Source organism: Haliaeetus albicilla, chromosome 12, assembly GCF_947461875.1.
Source record: "Haliaeetus albicilla chromosome 12, bHalAlb1.1, whole genome shotgun sequence".
Taxonomy (NCBI): domain Eukaryota; kingdom Metazoa; phylum Chordata; class Aves; order Accipitriformes; family Accipitridae; genus Haliaeetus; species Haliaeetus albicilla.
This window is the reverse complement of record NC_091494.1, coordinates 17,170,216-17,193,100: the sequence shown is the minus strand read 5'-3', so window position 1 is coordinate 17,193,100 and position 22,885 is coordinate 17,170,216. Positions and strand designations below refer to the sequence as shown.

The 22,885-nt window shown below is 37.4% G+C and overlaps 1 protein-coding gene across 4 annotated transcripts in view; it reads right to left on the bottom strand.

Moving 5' to 3' along the window:
* SPPL2A (signal peptide peptidase like 2A) overlaps positions 1-22,885 on the bottom strand; it is a 30,527-nt gene that overhangs the window by 3,754 nt on the left and 3,888 nt on the right. The window contains exons 2-16 of one of the 4 annotated variants that reach the window (XM_069798328.1): positions 21,528-21,647; positions 20,101-20,283; positions 19,191-19,280; positions 15,745-15,878; positions 13,489-13,640; positions 11,254-11,350; positions 9,778-9,879; positions 9,005-9,086; positions 8,623-8,697; positions 7,854-7,910; positions 7,643-7,696; positions 7,120-7,219; positions 6,299-6,376; positions 5,797-5,957; positions 3,571-3,604 (exon numbers count right to left, since the gene is read on the bottom strand). In XM_069798328.1, coding sequence (XP_069654429.1) covers positions 3,571-3,604; positions 5,797-5,957; positions 6,299-6,376; positions 7,120-7,219; positions 7,643-7,696; positions 7,854-7,910; positions 8,623-8,697; positions 9,005-9,086; positions 9,778-9,879; positions 11,254-11,350; positions 13,489-13,640; positions 15,745-15,878; positions 19,191-19,280; positions 20,101-20,283; positions 21,528-21,647 — 1,519 coding nt within the window. The remainder of the gene's footprint in view (positions 1-3,570; positions 3,605-5,796; positions 5,958-6,298; positions 6,377-7,119; positions 7,220-7,642; positions 7,697-7,853; positions 7,911-8,622; positions 8,698-9,004; positions 9,087-9,777; positions 9,880-11,253; positions 11,351-13,488; positions 13,641-15,744; positions 15,879-19,190; positions 19,281-20,100; positions 20,284-21,527; positions 21,648-22,885) is intronic. The other 3 variants (XM_069798327.1, XM_069798331.1, XM_069798330.1) reach the window with 3 other exon arrangements.

The following is a 22,885-nucleotide window of genomic DNA, read 5'->3' as shown; positions in this document are numbered from 1 at the left end:
ATCCCCACCTAGTAGTAAAAAGGCTCCCTGTCTTTCTGTAAAACAGCTGCTCACCGTGTGGGTTCTAAGCTGGGCAGATTTCCACATGATGAGGACACAACTGCTTTCTTGTCTTACTAGCACCCGCTGCAGGATCCTTTGCAAGACAAAGCCAGGCTCTGATACTGTTGTGTCATACACACTAGCTACTTGCATGCTATAATTCTATATATAGGGCAAAGAGAGTAGTTCCATTAACTTCTCTCTTCTTCTCTAGCTATGACCCACCTCTGTGCCATACCTTCTTTTATGCCAACAGAGTTGTTTGATTGCAAGGTACACAAACATGCCTTATTAAAAGCAGGTTTGCTTAAACAAGCTGTTTCCCAATCCAGATGCACCAACATGCCTTGCAGTAAATTGAGATGACAGTTCCAAGGCAGAAACAAGTCCCTGGGACTTGGTAGAGCTTAGGAGAGCCTAGTGGCCACAGTATCAATGTGACTAAAACCAGAAAAGGTCTTTCACATCTCTCCCTTCATATGTCAGAATTAAGACAATAAGAATGAAGGCAGACACTAGTCTTGCCAATACACCTAACAACTGAGTTATAGCAATAGCACCCGCTCAGTGAATACCAAGCTCCCGTGCTAATGACAATCTTGCATTCACTTCAGTATACCTAGAACTTTGCCCCTACACTGTGAGCAAAAACCCACATCAAAAGTCACCCAAAGCAAAACACTCCCTACAATTACAGAAGTCAAACAGTCACTTTGAATGAGGATTGATGTGAAAAAAAACCAACAAAAAACCCCCACACAGACCACATTGCATCAAGTAATGCCATGTATCTTCCTTCATCCTAGGGAGGATCATCTAACAGCTGGCATAGAGAAGGTAGTTTTGGTAAGCATTTTTGTAAAATGTTTCCCTATCAAATAGACAAGATGCTTCCAGAAGGAAGAGTTGACACTATTTGCAACAATTCAGTGTATCCCAAACTCAAAGATTCTTCTCTTAATCCTACAACAAGGTAAGTAGCAAAAAATGTACCTACGCTGGAGATCCCACCTGTATTTAAAGTCTCTGCTTAATGTATCAGATTTTTAAGTTAACTTTAAAACCAAAATGGCTACTAGAGCATAAAGGGTGTTTGGGTTTTTTGATATACATAGATGTTACAAAGCCAAAAAAAAAAAGCCACCCCACCCAATTTCTAATCTGTCCACCCTCTAGAAGAAGGATAGCCCACAACTTGAAGTCAGGGACAACAGATGCCTTTCTGAACATGTAAGATTGCATTAAGCATCTTTTTCCACAAGTGTACCTCAGTTGTAGGTTCTCTCAGGACAACCCTATCCTCAAAGCCTCAGCAGCAGCTGCAGGAATCTTTGCAACAACCAGCAGCAAGATGAAGGCACTGTGCTAAAATCCTGGACAAACTTATTGTTTAAAGCCTCCAAAGAGACAAAGCAATCAGACCGTACATTGTGGAGAGCTGATGAACATTTTTAAAGTGGAAAAGATTCAGAAGCTTTTCTCCCACATCTGAATTTCTGACAGTTTTTAAGGGTGGGTGGGGGGTGTCAAGATAGGTTAAACATAAATGTATTTCAGTTACTTATGTTTAGTTCCTAACATGGCGAACTATTAAAAACAAAAAAACCCAACCAAACCCCCGAAAACCACACACAGAGCCAAACTAGAAATGGCAATACAAACTCCTGCCTGTGAAAGAGCACGTAATACCTATGCACACTTGCCTGCAAGATTCACTCATTATGATGCTGCATTCACAAAACTCTTAACAACTTATAGATATGATTAGTTTGCAAGTGTCTAAAAATGTGATTTAAAATTAAGTACTAAACAGCAGGTGCATGCTGTGTAACATGCTACTGACAAATCTGTTGATTTATTATTTCAAAGAGAGATAAGAAAGCTTGCTAAACACTTCAAATTGACCAACTAAAAAGTTGCAAGACTATTCTATCTAGAAGACTTCAAAGTTGCATTAGTCCACTAGATTTTTCAGGATGTTACTAAAATGATTTCATAGATTGTACTCATACAAAAAACAAATCGTATTTCTAAATTAAATCAGTAACTGGGAAATACATATCAAATTAGTTTATCATGCAGGCATACATGAGGAGTATAAGCAATCCAGAAAACCCAGAAAAACCTTTATTACACACTTCACAGCAGCTATACCGCCCATTTAGTGGTAGGGAAAGTAGGTACTTTACTCTCCCTAGAAATCCCTGTGCTTCAGTGAATAGTCAAAATGTTCTTCTGTGCAGCAACTCATTACAGCTCAAGGCTACTCCATAAAAAAGCCACACAGCATAACTAGAACTTAAAACTGCATCATTATGCAGAAACAAAAATGGCCTCACCTAAAAATTATGGGACCTCAGAGCTATCTTAGGGAGTCAAGTATCACCCACATGTATAAAGTAGAAACTGAAAAAAACTGATTTTAACAATCCTATCCAAGAACTTGAGTGCACACAGCAGGACAGAAGAATTTTAAGTTATAAAAATACAGTATGGCCATCTGATTTTAATTTGCACTCAGCCCCTCCCACTTCCTAGCCTCTTCTTGGGTTTGTATCTAATTTCTTTATTATTAAGGCTTTTTAATGAGACTTAAATTGTTTAAGTACTCTTTGAGGAAAGGAGCTAGTAAGAAAAGTACTTTTTAGTTCAGAATTTAAGACATAGAGTTCACCATCTCAAATTGTCTTCAGCATATAGGGCAGACAAGCTACGCTTTATAAATAGATGTGTAACTCTAGACTGCTGACTAAAATTCAAGATTATATTTAAATGCTTAAATGCAAGAAGTTGAAATTTGAAAGCCTGCATTGCTCTCTCCATGCTGTGCTTGAGACAGGAAACAGTTAAAATAAATAGCATCAGTGTTAGCAGTCATGAGCTATAGCCTAGTAAGGTTAAACCTTCCTGCTGCAGTCTAGATGCTGTGCAACAGCAAGACCACAAAAGCTGGTCCAAATCCTTGCTCCCTATCCCACTGCAAGCACTGCAGACAGTACGGGATAAAGTATACTGTCAAGTAATAAGATGATAGAGGGACTGTAGACATGATTACTAAATGCAAACTACAATACCAAACATTATAACAGACGACAACAAAATTGTTGTTTAGCACTAAGCAGGTTTTCACATCAACACAGTGGCACAGAAAAATTAGGTGAAGGACTTCCATATAGGTTAACAGTAGAGGAACTAACACCCATTCTAAATATTTGAAGACACTCCTAGAGATTTGGGAAATTAGAGGCATACAAAGCCTGCCTGCAGGCTTAGGAATCGTGGCTCCATTGGTACTTTAAATATAAAGTTTTCCTGTATTCCTTTAAAGAAACAGGAAAAAAAACCTCACCTAAGAATAAAAACATATTTATAGTTTGTCTTCACTTCTACCCTCTTCTATTGAATTACTCAGGAAAATTACAAAGATAGATGCAAAAAGGAATGAAAAGAGGAAGCAGAGGGGAAAAAAGAAAAAAGAAACCATAAGATGATTAATAAAATTGCATTAAAAGAAGGCCATAATCACACCTTGTAGCAAAGGAGTCCTGGAGGAGTCCGATACCTAAATAAAATTCATTATATTATTAAAATCATATACAACAAAAATCAGAAAAACCCCAAACTCAAAAAAGCTAACTAATGGACCATAAACAAACAGCGGCATTCATGAAGTTTACTCACCTGATACACTGTACATGCTCTTGTACCCCTATTCTTAGGATGCTTTGCTCTAACAAGTCTGCAAGGTTTCTCTGTTCCCATGAGGACAAAGCAAATCTCTACAGAAGTCTGGTCACCCTTGTCAATAGGGCAGCTCTGTTCCACTCCAAATTACCATTGTTGGGGGGGGGGGGGGGGGGTGAGTCTTCTGTCACCTTTCTACATCTTTCCTCCTCAGGATGAGCACTGAAAGCTGGCGATTTCAACCCTGGGATTGTGTGGTTTGGGTTTTTGTTTGGGGTTTTTTTGGGGGGGGGGGTGTTTTGGGTTTTTTTTTCCCCTATGTTTGTAAGTTTAGTAAAGACAATTCTAAATACTGCTTTGTGTGAGGAGTACAACATATGAGAAAGATCAACGCTGCAGCATTCTGAGAGTGCAACTTGAATAACACCCTCTGGAAAAAAAATTAATACAGAAAAAGTTCTCCAGAAAGTTATAGAAAAATAGGAGTTAGTAAAGTTACACAGAGGTGTTCAATCACAGACAAGTCTAACTCAGGGGTGGTGGAGTGGGGGTGGAAATCAACATTTTAAATTGTGCCAGAAATGAAGTCATCTGACCTCAAAACCAGCTGAAGTTCAGAGCAGTTTTAATCCTTTAAGAAACCAGTTGAAAGGCCATGAAATAACTACTATGGCAACATAATTCTTCCAAGTATGAGTTTTGCTATGAGAAGTGCAAGAAATTCTTGTCGCTAAAAAGAGTTGCCAGATTTACTTAGGCCAATCCTACTCAGAACTCAAGTGAGGAAAATAAATTGCAAAGCTTTTTCCCCCCCAACAGACCCAGAGTTACTGGGCTTTATATATGCGACACTGTTTATTTTAGAATAGCAAACAGTCACCGATTTATATACAAATGCATGGTAAGCCAAATTCATTCTGACCTACAGAGAAACATTTCTATTCATTAGACCTATGAAAGGAGAAGAGTTGTTTTTGCAGACAAAAAGACAGGGTATCTAGTTAAAGCTGAAGATATCCTAAGTAATTTCATACCTAGCCAACCTCCAGCTGAAGCAGGTGGAGAATATTAGATCAACAAAAGATAGCATTTAGCTGATAATACCATAGGAGCTGCATACCTGCAGTTTTACATTTACAAGAAGTACCACCACTTTGACTTCCAGTGATACACTTAAACCTTGCAATCCAGAAGTTGAAAAAGCAGGAGCTGCTCCTTTCCATCATCAACTTTGCACCACCCACCTACCCCCGCAACAGACTCTCCATTCTCTGAGCTGAGTTCAACACAGCCTAGATACAAGTGATAGTTTCTGAATTCAAACAATATCAGACTATAGGTCTCAAACAAAATTTAAAATAATCTCGAGACTGGTCTATCTTGTGATAAATGCCATCTCTCAAGACCTACTGGCACACTCTGTTACTACAAGTCAAATCAGGGAGAATGTGCACATGTCAAGAGGCAGAGGCAGACAGCTGGTGGGATTTTAAGGACTGCAGTTCCTGGGTAGTGTTAGAGATAACCAAAAGGGAAATGCAGGAAACCCAAGGCAATGTGCACACAGTGTGTGCTGTGATAGAAAACAGTTATATACCCACCCAGCTATTTTGTTGCTGAATGCTCCATATAATCCTGACGATGTAGGACACCAGTGATGCATGGGAAGTTTCTAAAATTCTAGTTGATCACCAACTTTTTTGAAGTCTCTCTTAATAAAGGACTAGTGCAGATTGGAATCTGCATGCTTAGTTCAGTGACTCATGTTATACCACATCAAGATCATAGATGAGGAATGTTAAAACATGAAAAAACGTTTCAAAGAAAATAGAACAAATTACTTTTTCCCATGAGTACCAAACCAGCTATTTCATCTCCCTTAAGCTTTGTTCTGCCATGTCAACTACTAGACTAAGATTTTCTAAGAGTAAAGACTACTTTTGCTTATTAGTTCCAGAAGATAACATGAAGACTAGCAAAAATTGGATTGCAGGTGATATATTTCCAAGTACTTAGGGAAGAATATATTCAAAGGAATTAACAACAAAATACTCAAGGCATCCAGCCTACCTGGTAACTGCTTCCTTTCCAAAACTTCTTCATCTCTTTGCGCCTCCAAGCAACAAGTGAGCTAGTAATGAGTGTACATGGTACAAGATAGAGAAGGGCAGGTTGTCCCATCTTCATTAATGCCAAGACAATGAAAGTCAGCACCATACCAATGGCATAAGCTATAAAAAGATATTTATATGTACACAGTCAAGAACAGGTGAATTTTTAAATTGTCACTCATTTAGTAAGCCAGAATTATTAATTTTTTATAAAGTAATATCTTCCTTGATAATATAATTGAAGAAAAGAGGGACAGTAAGTTGCTCTCTATTTGCAAGCTTTCTCAAAGCAACTGACTACCCTAAAGAATACTCACCTTAAATATGGGCAGGCATATTAAAAAGAGATTATAAAGAGATTCTTGACAACATTGAACCTTTAACTGAAGAAAACTATCTAGTTCTGCCATTTAAAAAAGCTAGCATGAAGATCAACATTACTGAAATATCTCATGATTTACCTATTGTACAGGAAATGTAGTATACAGAAGATGAACTTGTTTGAACATCAAATCTTCGACAATAAGCAACCAGAAGCCCTTGAAGAAAAAAGAAAAAAAAAAAAAAAAGAAATATTTTATTCCCATTTATTTCTGGAAAGCCAAGAACCAGTTTAAGAAATCCTACAGTAAGTCTTGAAAATCGAAGCCATAATGGAAATATGAGCCAAGTGAGCTTGGTATTAAAAGGTTTTGTGTTTTTAAGCAAGCTAATTATATTGTGCTATTTTCAATTTTCTAATACAGAAAAATAACAACCTAATTTTAATACTTTTCTTCAATTGGATTTTAATGCTCGCTCTTAGCAAATTTGCCTGCACACTGTTCATGAGATGGTACTTCGTGCCTGACTTAAGTAATTTGCTCAAGACTCGAACTATGGCAAAATTCAGCTCTTCTGAAAAAGATGAAAAAACTTGATAATACGTTTTCCGTTATGTCAGCTCTAATTAGGTAGTCTAGGATACAAAAATATTTTGAAGTCACAGAATACTTGCTTTCTGTGCGATTTCAATGAGATTTAATTAATACTGACAACTGGATTTATCTGTGGGACTTGCATTTACACAACACGGTGCAACAGAAAAGCAAAACTCCTTTACTATTTAAGTGTTCTGTAACATACTAAGCTTTCTTATATTGCGGCTTTTGTTGTATTCTGCACTGACAGATCAAGGCAAACTGCATTTGATTTAGTAATTACTTTGTAGAATAAAAGTCAGTTGAGGATCAAACCTAAAATATTTAATCATAAGTTACAATTGCCAAAAACATTTGCTCACCTGGGACAATAATGTCTCCAAAACCCAACAATGAAAATGGCATGTCACACAGTGTCGATGCAGAGTATTCAAGTCTAGGCACTCTAATAACCACAGGTAACTGTAAAACAGTATTTCAGAAGCCCACATAAATCTAATCTAAAGCATCCTGGTATTTTGGATTTTTTGTTTGCTTAAATTAATAAACACTTTTAATATTATTAATTTATTGTTAATGCAGAACTTCACAAAATAGGTAGAACCTAAAGTAAAAAACAGAAACCAACATAGAGAGTGGATAAAGCTTAGGCAACAGGTAAGCTAGAATTTCAGATTTACAAATAATATGCACACACCAAGAAGTTATGACAAAATTTAACCATATAATGGGAGTAACAAATCTGGATTATTAACCTAACTATAGAGTATTGATCAATGATATCCAGGCCCTGAAGAGAAATTTGGACAATCAGGTTTTCCCCAAAAGAATAGTCTTTTCAGAGGGAATAATTTAAAAATCCAGTATCTGAAATACAATCCTTACTTTCTCATGGGGAGCTGAGCGTTCAGTAGGGACTTCCACCAAGTTTCCATCATTCTAGGATCAAACCCAAGTCAACAGGTATTTAATATTTAAAAGAAAATAGCAGAAGCTGGCTACATTTTGTGAGAAAGTTATGCCGAAAAGCACACTATGAATTAGCTACGTAGTGTCAGTATTTTTATGTTGCACATATTAAAACAACTGTTCATACCTTTTCACTGTTTCCAAAAGGACCAGCTGCAACTTCAACCATTATACTTGCCCCATTCTGAAATTAAGGTTATTTTTCAAAAGTCAGTGGTTTAATATACCAAAACATTCATACTACATTTACAAAAACTGCTTGTACCTCATCTTACAATTCAGGATTGGAAAAATCCTGACTATCACAAGGAATGCACTAGGATCATACAGTATTGTACAGTATTGTACAGTATTGTTTTGCATTAAAAACATGTAGTCCAGCCTAAAATAACCATTAAAAAAAACCCCAAACAACAAATCCACTAGATGTAGCTGGAAGTTTAGATAAAAACATGTCAGCTTTTTCTGCCACGAGCTTTCTGCTTCAGAATAAAAGAAGGTATGCTTGCATACAGTTCATACTACACTGCAAATGAGCACTGCAGAAAGGACTAGAGCATGTTCCAATATATGGGTGTTAAAAGCAAAAGAAGCAAGAAAACTAGAGGACAGTAATTCATCATCATGCTGTCACACAATTGGGGACAGCCTACTTTTGGTCATGTGATTGCTGAAAACTTAAGTCATTTAACAAAATTTATGGCACCTACACAAGCATTACACTCTATGGCCCATACAAGATGAAAATTTAGGCCACTGCTGTCTTAAAAGGGGAAAAAGAAAAGGAAGTCAGCATTTCTGCATCACGAATACTGAAAACGCTAATCTGTTTGACAAAAATACTGCCCCAATGGCCAGACAACATTTTTGGTTTTATTTTAAATTCACAGACATACCTTTGTGATAAATGGCGTTATGAAGACAAAAAACACATCATATAGAAGGAGAAGGCCTAGAAGTATCACACAGGACTGGCAAAAAAAGGAAGAAAATATTACCATAGGTTTTCAAGGACTGCATAGCTAGATTCTGGTACTATAACTGTACCACCATGGTAAAAAAATAAAAAATAAAAAAAAAGGAAGAAGAAACACCCCTCCCCACCATGTTTTTATTCTGGCATAATATTTAGAACAGGATTAATTTCTTTAAATATTTAAAATGGTAAAGATTTTTTTTTAATATGTATTTCTTGAGTGTTGAAAACCTATTTCCTGACACTAAAATTACAGATTCATGGCTTTAGAATACTTTCTTAAGGTAAGCAACTTACAGTACCTTGAAGTTGGGCATTTTCAGTGTTTTAATAAAGTTTAGGCAGAAAGCAACTCCCAAAATATCTTGCAAAATCCAAGCCCACCTAAAAATAAGAACACATTTTACACATTGTTCAAACTACTGCTGGAATCTAAATGCAATAACAATTTCAGATTTTACTGGAAATAGCAAGATGACAAAATGGATTGGAAAGCAAGAAATTAGTTTTTAGGAAGTACTGCTACCAAAACCACAAAAATACTAGTTTCAAGATGGTCAGCTTACACTAGCCTCTGATCATAAATAGGTAACTGCTCTTCATCAGCATACTACAGAGAAGATGAGTTGAACAGAGGCCATAACAGGGCCTTGGTGTTCACTTGTATGATTGCTCACTTGATTGGAACCCCTACTTAACATCTGGCTTAAGATGCTACTTAGGACTGTACTATAATATTTGTGGTCCCATGTATCCACTGGACCATAGGAAGTATAGGTCCTATGGTCCCTATGGTATTTTTGCACTTTTTTGTCTTCTGTGGCAATTATTAGCAATCAAGCTAGTTCTTCCTCATCCTCCTATTTTTTTGTAACTTCAAATTACCACAGAGTTCATTTGTATAGCTTTGTTCTCTATAATTCCCATACTTGTTAAACTTCATAATACTTTCATGACTTTTTTGGCATCAGGACTGGAGTTTAGAAGGATGCTGTGCTCCAGGATTAGTTACATGATGGGAAGTTCATTAGTGACAATTACTCATTTTACTCTTAAGTCAGAATGCATTGCTTACCTATCTTCATTTCGAAACACCGCCCAGACAACAGCTGCTGCTATGCAGAATACAGCAAGAAAAATAAGCCTCACTTCAATGTTTTTGTTGCAACATGCAATCCTAAAAGAAAATAATTAAATTAAAAAAGAAATCCTGCAACAGACAAAATGCATGCCTGTGCTATCATGGGTCCTTAAGCTGACATGGTGTTCTCATCCTGAGAGCTTCTCCTTTGCCCAGTTGTTCCATCCAGACTCAGGTGGCATTATTCTTGCAACTGTAGTACCAGTCCTTCTCTGGGCTGCATTAAAAACATGCCCACAGATAGTAAGCCAAGTTGGGCTTTGATGGCCAGTCCTCATATTAGCAAATACATCCAGGGAAGGCAGCAACCAGATGAATTTATTTAATCCACTTCTGTCACGTAACAATTATGCCAACAGAACTATGTCAGTGAGGGACAGTCATATCATAATTCCTGAAATGGGTGGTGGTGGGGAAAATCAGTTTTAGGACACATAATACAAGATTTAAAAATGGAATAACTATGTATTGCAAAATTATGAGTCAGTATCTGTTTCCACTGCCTACTCAATTTTCTGGGACAGTTCTTGAACTGGTATTAACTGACAGAAGTAATGCCTGTCCTGCAGCTTACACAAAACCTGCTGTCTTTTCTACCTGATCTCTACCTTTGATGGGCTACTGGATCACCTGGCACTAACATCCTGTACTATCCTATGCAAACACCATCCTAGGCTTCCAAGCTTATAAGCATTGTTCTTTTGGGGAAAAGAAATATTTGTTGCATTAAACATAAGGGTTTTTTAAAGTGGAAAATACAGGGGAGAAAAACAGGGACACTCCCATACTCACTAATACCTGCAGGACACTTAACTCTGAGCAGTAAGAGGAGGCTATCTGTACACTGATAACGCACTACCCGGAGTTAGGACTGTAACTGCTAACTTCTAACACAGAGGACATGAGCAATGTGTTGCCTTCGCAAGGAAGTTAAAACTTGGGTCTGTCACAGGTACAGTAGAGATTAAAATAAGGGGGGGGGGGGGGGGGGAACCACCTCTATTGCCTATAGCATAGTACTTGCTCAAAACAGGATCTCATGTGCAGGATTCCCCCTTATGGAGTTCCTTGATGAACAAAGTAAGCACATCCTACAGGCAATCAGAATTTTGTAAAACCTAGCTCAGACAGCCAAGCAGAGCCTTTCAAGTTTGATTATAGCAATGCTTTCAAATAAAGGTAATGCAGCAAGCCTCCCATAACGCTATTTTAACTGTTGATTATGCTACAGATACCTTTAATATCTATTAAAGGAACTTCTAATTTTCTTTTTTAACAATCACACACACACTAAACCATACAAGAAACAACTTGTCAAACTGTTCTCATTTTTTCACACTACCTTGAGTAGCAACCAGAAAATACCCAAAAGAAACCTTACATTCATAATAATTTAAAGGTGTACTATACCTGCACTGCCCAAAAGGTATTTCTCCTATCAATGCTGCAAGACAGTTGTATAGACTCATTGCAGATGCCAAGCAGAAGACTGATATTATAACATACACTAAATAAGAAGAATGGAAGATAGGAATCAGTGACAAAATACAATAGAAAAAAATTGCAAACAGGAATCAAACACAATGATGTACATTTGATATAAACTGTTAATAGTTATAGCACTGCTCGACACAGTCATTGGAGACTATAGTCAGCTGATTACAGAAAGTGCTGAATTCTGAGCATCTCTGCCATGACAAGAGTTCTCATCAAGGAAAGACCTGAGTTTTGAAATTTTTTAACTGAAAAACATTTTTTTTTCCTCCCTTTAAGAAGAAATATGTCATCTGTTACTGCTTTCACATACTTTTATTTTGTTAAGGCTAAAACCAAAGTGATATTTTACAACTGCCAGTTTTCTCAATTTCTGATAATACTCCTCACTTCAAATTTTCCCTTTAATCACTTTGCCTGCTTATGCATAAAAATTTTAGCATCCCCAAGATCTGACTGAAGATTTACGTGGCATTTTAAGACAAGAAACACCCCATGCCTTCCAAAAAAATTCTGTGTAGTTAGGAACCACCTGGTTAGGAAAGAACTCAATATGCCATGTTCTAACTTATAGTATATTATGTATTCTAACTTATGGTAAGCACCTTGAAATGTGGACAAACAATAAAATCAGTTGTTCTGCTAGTTGGGGTTTGGGGTTTTGGGTGGGGTTTTTCTGGTAGGGAAGGTCTGGCTAGAAAGCAATTCTGATACCTATAAGGAGATTACTGAAAAAACAGGCAAGAAAGGTGGATTTTATAGTTGTAACCAAGATCGTGCGCCATTAGGATCTGTTAAGCCTCCAACAGGCAAAACAAGTTTTGCACAACAGGTTCCTCTGAAGTCAGTAAGAAATCAGCTGTTTAGGAAATCTAAAATTTTGAGGCAACAATGCAGAATTAATAATGCCCGAATACTTACGAAAAGAGATACAGAGAACTCCATCACAGAGCTCAGCTTTGCAACTGGCTTTGTGCTGGAAACACTCCCTCCCTAGTACTTTGGTTACAGAATTGATCTTAACCCCAAGTACTGATATTACAACTTAACATTCACACACTACAGTAGTGACATATCAAAGTGGGGTTTTTTTGGTTACTTGTTTTTAATTAAATACAGATTTTTCCCTGGGACAGCATATCATACCATGGTAACAGCTTTTTTACCTCCAAGAAATTTCATATATGTCTGCTCCAAAGGGCACAAAACTAAGGCTTCTTAGCAAAAACCTCCTCTGTATTTTCTTGGAACCGTTCACATTTCTCCCTCCCCCTAACTAATTTGTTACCCCTCTCCCTTTCTCCTTTAAGAGGTCTCTTTCTTCACTTCTTCCTAAATCTCACCTGAAACACCTCAGAGTAAACAGGGGACATTTCTAACCTAAACCTTTTGATCACATCAAAAGTCTTTTAGTGGGACAAGTTTAGTAAACATAGCAATGCCCATAGCGAAGATAACAAAAGCTAAACAAAATCAGAAGTCAGGATGGTGAAGTTTCTTTTGCAGAAGCAGGAGGTTAACTGGTAACAAATTCTAGGAAAGAGTGAATTTAGGAAGCTTTCAGAATTAAAGTTACATTGTTTATACCAAAAAGTATAATTTAAAACAGTGTACATTTTCTGGTTGCATGATTTGAGGGCAGAAAAAAACCCCAACCAACAGTTTGGAAACTATATTTTACTGGAATTACATGATTCAAGAACTTAGCTTATTGCTAGTATGCTTGAGTTCATTCTATTATGGTAATGCCATTTTGCCTGGTACTTTAGTTAGGGCACTGCAACCACAAACTCAACATCAATGCAGCAATACTGAACAAAAACTTTCACTCTAAACACTACTAAGTTATCATTGCCATCCTCCCAAGAACACTGACATACATCAAATACGTTTTTTACTAGTCACTAGTCACCTCTCCTCCATGTTACTTCATTCAGAATAAGCACTGTCAAGGCAGCCTTTGTAAGAGAGCAGAGGAAAGCTTCTCTCTTAAGTAACAACTACATCTTTTCAACCCTCAACTCATGCATGGAGAGAACAATTAAAAAAAATTACATTGTTTTTTGTTAAGATATCTAGCTTTTCAGACTTAGACACCTAATAAGATCATGCAGAAAAGTAAGTCAAACTAAATTATCCATTGTTTCTTACCTAACCATTTGTAGAAGAAATAAAGTAAGACCAGCATGACACAACAGATGACAACAAACAAGATAACTGTCACAGGGGTGAAAGTAACATTTTCTTCCTTCTTCCGTCTTGTTTCTCTCTCCCCAGGACTTGCTATTGCTTTCAAATTCTCACTGTTTTAAGAAAACAAATGCATTTACCTCAGATGACAGATTATGAAAATGTTTTACTATGACCAGAATTGTTGGTTATAAAGCATTTAGACTGACAGCATTTCAGTTTAATCCTTCATATCATTGTTAGACTTAAAAATACAGAAAAATGGTATGTTTATTGTTTGAATTTCTCTCCATTTTTTAATGGAGATATGCACTTCTAACCTAGCAGAGATTACAAGATAAAAGAATCTTAACTGCCCTCCTTTCCAGTTGTCTGGTGATTGCCAACTTTAAGGAGTACCCCAAACCAAAACCCTGACCCATGTGAGGAACAGCAGTCCAATATCAAAACTCTTAAACTCCTTTTCAGGATGCACACACTCAACTCTTATTAGTGCATCACCTCTGACTACAAAATTTCTTGGGCTAAATGTAGTCAATCTGATCAATATGTCTATGATAAATCAAAATAATGGGTATTAACACACTGTTTTAAAACCTCAACTATAGACATTAAGTGTCTGCAAATCCCATTCATGTTAGCAGGATGAAGCTAGCTAACTACCAGTTCTTTTACCCTTACACCTCATAATTAGAGAGTAAGTGAAAGAGAGGGGGTGTAATTGGGGATTTTCACTGAGAGTATGATTTCTGTACATACACACTCCATATTTATACCTCACCATGCAAAATAAGGAGACTTAAATTGTTGTGTTTGTTCTTTGAGCAGATAGCTCTACTACTCTTTAGTACAGACGCTAGTGCAACTTGCCCATCAGATAGCATGTTCCTGACAAATCCCAGGACCTACCTACAAAATGCTGAATTCAGCACTGAAACCGCTACCTTCAAAAGAGAAAAACCCACAGGAATAAAGTACTTTGTTAGATGAATCACCTTCTCACTTTGAATAAGCAGCTTTTTAAAAAAAAGCTCACCCTAGTTTTATGAAAGTGCACTTTAAAAAGTTTAATATAATTACATCTAGGTATTTTTCAATATGGGAGACAACATCACATTTTGTTATTTTAGCATTCAGTGCAGCCACACCCTATAACACTGCAGGGTAAAAAAGAAGCATAATCAGATCCAACCTTTAAAAAAAGAAACACACACACCCCCTTCTACTTCTTTAATCTCTTTAAAATCACTAGATTTGCATAACTAGTGGGAAAGAGGAAGCTGTTGTTATCACATACAATCCATTCCCTGTTGTTCTGGGGAGCAAAGCACTGGAACACCACTGAGATGGGAAACCCTAGGTAGCAACACACACTGGCCCATTCAGCATATGCAGGCATCCAAGAAATACTACAGAATAATACCATGCTCTGAAAGGCCAGCTATATCCAGTTTAACCCCAGACTAAAAACAGTTCTGTACATTGAGTGTGCTTCAGTTCACTAAACAAAGCCACACACCCCTCAAGCACAGTGCAGAAACCCCTACCAGCCCTCGTTTCCCTGCATTTGCCACTTTCTACACTCCCACTCTGTCCCCTTCCCTGCAAAGGGACTCCTGCTGCCTCCTTGCCCCTGCCTAGTCCTAGAGCTGCTATTGCCCCTGGCTCTGTTGCTCCACCAGACAACACACAAAGCTGAAGCAGATAAGCCTGGGTTGAACTTTAACTGTCTGAAGCCACCCAGACACAACCAGATCGCATTCCCCAGTGCTCCTAGTGACAGGAATACAGTGCAGAGACATCCCAGAGGGTGCTGGTCAGCCAGCTGGGAGGAAGCAGTTGTACAGATCCCTGCCAAAGCAGACACTACATACAACTACGTATGTACCTCTTGGATCACTGGATTTTAAAGGCATCTTTAAAATACCTAGGGTATTTGGTAATTTCTCAAAATGTTAACTCATTCCTCCTCCCAAGAGCTGCCTTAGCCCTCAGGGACTTTTACAATCTACTAGTCAAGGCTCCTGAAAGATCTATGGTGACTTTTCAAAGGTTGCAGTGCTCAAGCATTTCACGGCAAAGCAGCTTACTGCACCTAGATCTTCTCTTCTTTTTAATTACCAACCTAAAAGAACATAATTTCTTACTGATCATAGTGACAGTTTTCACAAAATTTGTACTCCACGTAATTTAAGCAGTTCCGTTTAACAAACTTACAGTTCTGCTACTCCACTCCAATAGCCTCCTAGTGCCACTGTAAACACAGCAATTAGGAAGATGACAACCATACTGCAATCAAACTCTGGCAAAGGTGGTGAATACAGAGTCACATTAACTTCATTTCCAAGCATCTGAAAAATAACATACAAGTTGGTTCATAAGGACAATAAAGAAATTATATCGCCTATTTTCCAATAAGATGCCCATCATGACTTCCTGCTCTTAACCTACACAATGCTGAGAGCAAGTTTTCAACTTACTGCACAAGACATGCCACATATTTGCCTTGGTCATTGTAAAGAAGCAATGCTTTCCATGCTACCTTTCAGGATGGTCAGGTTTGAAAACAACCCTATTACTACTGCTGTGGAAATACATGGATACCACAAGGCAAAATGGTACTACTTTGCATTCTTTCAACACTTTTGTGCCTCTAGCCCAAGTGTTTTTCATCCCCCAAACATACCAAGTACTATCAAAGACATCTGCTCTGCAGGAAAGCCTATGTGAGTCAATCAGCTTTACATACAAACTCACAGGTCCACCAACATGTCAGCAGAGGTCTACCTCTAGCTCCTGAAACCACAAAACTCACAGTTGAGATACAGGCACAATGCTTCAGACAGGACACAGTGAAAACTCAAGGTGGCAGAAAGTTAGTAAACAGCAGCTTTACACGAACATGATTTGAGATGGATTCAAAAGAAAAGAAAGCAATTTCACACTACTTTAAAAATTTAAGACCAAAGTAAAAGAAAACAATCAGCTGAAGGACACTGAAGAAGATGGGAAGGAACATGGAGATATAACTGATACCGAATTGTACAAAAATCTTGAAAGCAAAACCAAGATGTTTCCATTTGACTGAAAGGTGAGACTTAAGAAACAAAGAAAGGATAATAATTTGACAGGAAATGAAAGGTGGTAGGAAAGAAAGGTTTGCTGTTGTAGTCAAAGTCAGTCAAGGCATCTAAAGCAATCCTGCAGTGAACACACAACTTCAGAGATGCAGCAGTAAAACAGATTTGTTAACAGCCTGCATGTGGGATACAAGCGGGAGAGGAGATGAACATACCAGACAGGTTTGGCTACAGGAAGATCAAACTGGCAGTGGAGAGACTGAATGGGAAGCTATGTAGTGTAGTGGAATACACTGGCCATGTGTGAAGAAAGCTGATTCATTTCAGCATCTGAATTATCTAATTACAGATACTAACCTTACTGCAGGCTAAAGAAGTCAGAATAATTCCTTTGCCTGAAGTTATGGAAGTTCAGAAAACAAGAAAGTAAATTAAATTCTAGTGAAACATTGCAGTTGTATGAAGTGGAACATAACATTAGAAAAAGGAAAAAAAAAAGTATTCAAATTACAGCATCCTGTACGTAAAACAAAACCCCAAACCAAAACACAGACAGACACAAAAAAAGCGCCAAAAAACCCCAAGAAACCTAAAAGCTTATACATTTTTAGTATTCAATTCCAACATGTCTTAATCGAGTTTTCCCTTTAGGTTTCATAAATCTTATAAAGTATAATTCACATTAGAATCCAGAGTGATTGTTTCCTTTTGTTCCTATTGTTCTGCTCTTCACTAAAAACTTGCAGAGTCTCAACTTCCACCACAGGGAGCACTAGAACCAAATACATCACATCAGGTAACTCTGCAAGAGAGCTGTCCACTTACTGGAAGGTTTGTAACACTCTGCTATCACTATCAGGACTCATACTATACCTGACTCGAATGGTGAAAGCTAACAGAAATGAAGTCTTCTAACAAAAAGTAGAAAGAATGCTTATACAAACTAGCTGCCCTCAGACTGGTGCTGTCTCTTGTAAATAAAAGGAGAAAGTTAGAAGCCTTGAAAAGAGTTAAAACAGAAATACAACTGTAGTAGGAAGACTACAATGGCTGCCAGCTTCTAAGCAGCACATGCCATTCAAAACAACAGCTGCCAGTGACATGACAGAAGGCTTTGGCAAAAACTACATCAGAACTAGGAAAGGGTCACTTGTAGTCTAGGCTGTGTTCCTCACTACTTTCATGACTCACATTCTAAGACAAAACTGAATTCTTTGATTCAACAGCACTATGAGACATCACCTGGCACACTACTAGCAAAGTTACTTTGGTGGATTACTAGAGTTATACAGAAGTGATTCTACATGACACCACTCCAAGCAGCACTAGGCAATAAAGTGGTGCTGAGAAGATTCAGAACAAGTTAGGGATCTAATCTTGCCCTAGCTCCCTCTCATGTTAGTAGGACATATCTTAAACCACTCAGCTAAGCAAACACTACTTGTCTTACTTGAAGGAACAAATTTGAAGACAGAGGACAACCTGAACCAAAACACAGTATTCATCAAGACTACAGCAGATTGAGGATAGTCATCACAAACCTTCAGTCATGTCAGTGCTCGGCAAGAACCAATCTTTAATGGGAACAGACAGTAAACAACCAAAGTCCTATACATCTAGGCACCGTTTCAGTTTGCATACTTACCAAAGACAACCTCCCATGGCAGCTCTGAAGATTAAGAGCAGAAATGGTGAAGTGAGCTTGCAAATTCAATCCAAGAAGCTAAGACTACACAGGTCAGCACTAGCCTCTGCTATTCACAGAAAAACACGTGCAGTGCAACTCCTGCCTAGCAAAGCTATTTAACACCAAATAAAAAACAAAACAACAATAACAACAGAAAAGGCCACACTGAAGAAAAGATACTATTTTCTTTAAAACCCTCTGCAATATTCTGTATCCTAATATTACATGTCAAGGAAAACAAACTCCAAATACCCCCAAAACAAACTCCACTGCTTATAAAGTGTAGGAGATACCACAACTGACGCATTTTAATGACAAACGCTTGGCATCTCACCGTGAACTCATCAGCAGAAACTCGAACTATACTGCCTAACTGCTCTGTAACAGATGCTGTCATGCTGTAAAAGAGAGTGATCATCATCTGGCAAAGACAAAAAAAAACCTCACACCTTCCTCAAGATCCAACCTGATAAGGTACTGCTTGCCTGAAAGATATGCCAGTAGGTACAAGTTCAACTGTTCTACTGTCTGTGCTAAAGGAACAGCTCGCTCAGGCTATAGCTCCTGACGTATGTCAGGCCACTGCAACTGCATACAAGTCTACTGGAAGGCTGCTTATCTTGTTTACCAGCAAGACTTCTAAGATTACCCTCCCTCCAGTTAGGTATTACGTTTCCCATTCTTAGTTTTCTAATTAATCATTCTCTCAAATTAACCTGAATTAGGAAGACTAGGACTTCCATGACTTAATATCCATCCTCTCCCATGAAACTGAAAGCAGTATCTATGCACATTCAAATCACACAGACATCCAGATCTGACCTGAAATTATTTTATCTATTTGTCCAAAAACTTAAGTTTATACAAACCATAACATGTTGAAGTTTATTACTTACCAGCTGCATATCTACTATGTCATTGTATCTTATAAGAGCAACTGGAAGAGTTACATCTTCAAAATCAGTCTTGTTATCTGAAAGAGGAGACTAAAAGAGAAAGTGTCAATAAGTATGTTGAGCCTATTTGCAAAGCAGGTTAGATCCCCAAAAGCAGATTATCCTTTAAATTCCAGTATACGTGTAGCAAAAAAAAAAGTGCTCATTCATCACCTTTTGCAAAAGATTAATGAAGACAGATGTACTTAAATCAAAGCAGGTGATACTACCAACACATCTGGATTCATAAAGTTCTTGTGTTTTTATAGTATTACAAGGGATAATCAAAACTGGTTTTATTCTCTATGCTTTTAAAACAAGATTAACTTTTCATGATAATCACACAAATTCATAAATTGCAAAATTTGTACATGCATACTGCTGCTGTAAGAACAAAAAAGCAACAGAAGTACCTGTAAAGGTACCTCAAAATGCCTTTTTTAATTTCCAATTTTGGATTACATTTTCCTAGCTTATTTTTGTCACGTGTGTCTAAAACAGTATCACCTAAGATTACAGGGAGTTCAGAGTACACTCAAATTAGGGAATGACAAAGATAAGCATTTGCATTCAGAAACATGATTAAAGATACAAAGAGCAGATTAAAAATACAATTCAGCTGTAGATACTTTTAGATGACATAACACAGCATTGCACAGAGCTAACTTGGAACGACCCTCTGTCTCAGGAACAGCAGTCGCAGCAACGCAGCACTCTGTGGGGAAGGTTAATGACTCATGCTGGAATCCCACACGTTGCCAGGGTCCTCTGCTGTTGGGGTTTCTCTCAGCTAACCCTGCACAACACTGCATCGGACCAAATAGGTAAGACACTATTTCACTACAGAAGAAAACTATATGTTGTAACTTACCAGCCTAGGTTTACTGGCAATCAACAGCATTTTAGCACCCAAACTTTGTGCAATTCTTGCTTTCTCCAAAGAAGTGCAGTTTCCTCTCATCACTACAACTGCTTTGTCCTTCATTAAGCCAGAAGGAACTTCAGAAGAACTGCAAAGTACTGTAGAAGTCAGGTTTTCCAGAGTCCTGGAAGTCTGCAGAGAGAAAAAGAACATGATAAAAGTAGGAAATTTGATACTGCAAACTCATCTAGAAGACTACTATGCTCCCTAATTTGAGGTTTGCCAGAAAGTGGTGTAACAGAAGGGAATCATTAATTCAGGAATATAAAATCAGAGCAGCAGTTTCTGCAGCCTGCAGTACTGAGGGACATTTAGAGCAGCATACAGCCAAAATATCTGGCTGTTTCTAAATGCAATTTCACAGCAGTTGTTGCTGTAATTTAAATGTAAGAAACTGGTTATATAGTAAAATCACTGCTTGCAGTTCTGGGGAATCCAGAGTACAGTCTGTGATATTTCCAGGCTTCACAAGCCAAAAGAACACTGAAGGATACAACATACCCAGAGTTCTGAAGTATAATACTTGTTCAAAAACAGTTGGTGAGGTTGATAACATACTACTTGTTACAAAAGAATAAAAAAAAAAAAAACAAACAAAAACCCAAAAAAACCCAACTTGTATCCTTATTTCAAAGTTCAATTTCATATTGACAATTATTTTTAAATTATCATCAGTTTTCTTTGGTCAAGACATTCCAGTGGCCAAAGTAGCACAGCAAAGATGTTTGGGGCAGACAAATGATTTTTACTCTGTTTTACATTGAGTTAACCTGCTAATGAATGACAGGAGGGAAAAGAGAGAAGAGTGCCTTGATCACTTCCAAACACAAAGTATTTCCTGTTTATATGAAGAGTCCCTAAAGAAAATTTGTTTATGCTTCACACCCTAGTTTGGCTCAAAGAAATACACTCAAAAGATAACAGCGTGATGATACATTCCACATAATCTCCTATTCCACCACATTTTCAAGATAATTAAACAGAAGATCAAACTGATGAACCAATATAAGAAATCCGTTTCACAAGTTTACAACATTTTTGTCAACAAATAAACAGAAGTTTCACACCCAAATCTAAAACTCAGACATACTGACAACACCTGAAGAAAAAAACTAACAATATCAGATGAGTATGTAAACATATTTGAAACCGATTCTAAGCATAGAGAGAGCATGATCTTTGTAAACTTTAGAAGCTGACTTTCTAAAGTATAGAAATGTTTGCTACAGATATTTGGGGGGGGGCGGACATGACCCAAAAAGGTAAATATTCATTGTAGCACCTATTTAACTCAAGATTTTGAAGACCACTTATAGCTGACCCAAATTCATTCTGCATTCTAGTTTTCTTAGGCAGTATGATTATAAACTACTTACAGCATTGTCCAGGCTCTTTGGAAGAGATATCCAATGAGAATTGTAAATTATGCAGTAATCCTTCGTTACTGGTGGTACACCACTTCCAGAAGCATGCAGGATCCCCTCATCTGCAGTTACCTGCAATAAACCAGGGTGTTCTGAATTAAACAAAGTTCAGAATATCAGTATACAGGCATTCTTCTAAAAAGCTGTTAGGAAGAGAAAGAGCTGTTCGAAGAAAAGGAATTTATTCAATTAATTATTTTATATAATGATTGAGTCCATGAGAGATGGGTAGCTTGAGAGCAAGATGGAAAACTAGTAAGAATCTAGTCACTGCATAATGCTGCTTATCCTCATTTCAAATACAATGTATTTGTTACATGTACAGTTCATGTCACCAAACAGAATCTCATCAAGAAACCTAGGCAAATGATTTCAGATTCTTTATTCTGTACTTTCCAAAAGTGTAAAATTTTACATAGAAAGCAATTAAAACAGTACATGGAAAAGTGGATTAAAGTCTTTCCCTCCTTGCAGAATCTAGAATTTCCCCTACTAATAAAGGTCTTATATGGCAATTCCTAGAATATTTTTTATCAAATAACTGTAAACACAAAGAGATCAACTAAATCTCTTAAGAAGAAGAACTTGCGTAGTTAAGGAAATACTGGTGTCTCTTAAGAGTACCCTCAGAGTGCCTCACATATTACTATTTCTGTTATTTACTAATACATATGAATTTTAAAACTTCTGATAATTTTAGGGATATATACTTCTCCCCAAGCATTAATATACTAATAAAGGCCAGGTATCTAAGTAGATAAATGAACAGACTAAGGACTAGATGTAGCTACAGCTGCAAAGTAGCGAAAACAAGTAAGTATCATTTGTATCTCAAAGAAGTGTCACCTTAAGGAAAACTGGGAGATGATCTCATTTTGACTTTTTCTTGAGAGAAACTGACCTCAATATTAGGAAGTATGAAGAGATTAAAAAAAATTAAATTCTGTTGTAAATTCCAGGTTTGTCTGAAAGAACATAGATATATTAAGCTAGAAGTAGGCATGGGTAAGGGGGGAAAGCCCAAATATTTGTCAAATATACAATGCTAATCATTAACAGTGCTATAGAGGCATTTTTCCTCAGGCTAGTGTATCAGTATTCTGCAGTGAGAACTACAGAGAAAAGAAAAACATGTGACAATATTGTTTCAGAGGTTTACGTCTGCCTGGTTTGAATAGCAAAAAACCTTCTTCAGAGGAATCCATTATATTGGCCATAGCACATGAACATCTGATGGGAGAACTGTGTCAAAGGGCCTGAGCACATTAACTGTTTAACATATAACAGTTCTTCAGCTGTCAGGTAAAATA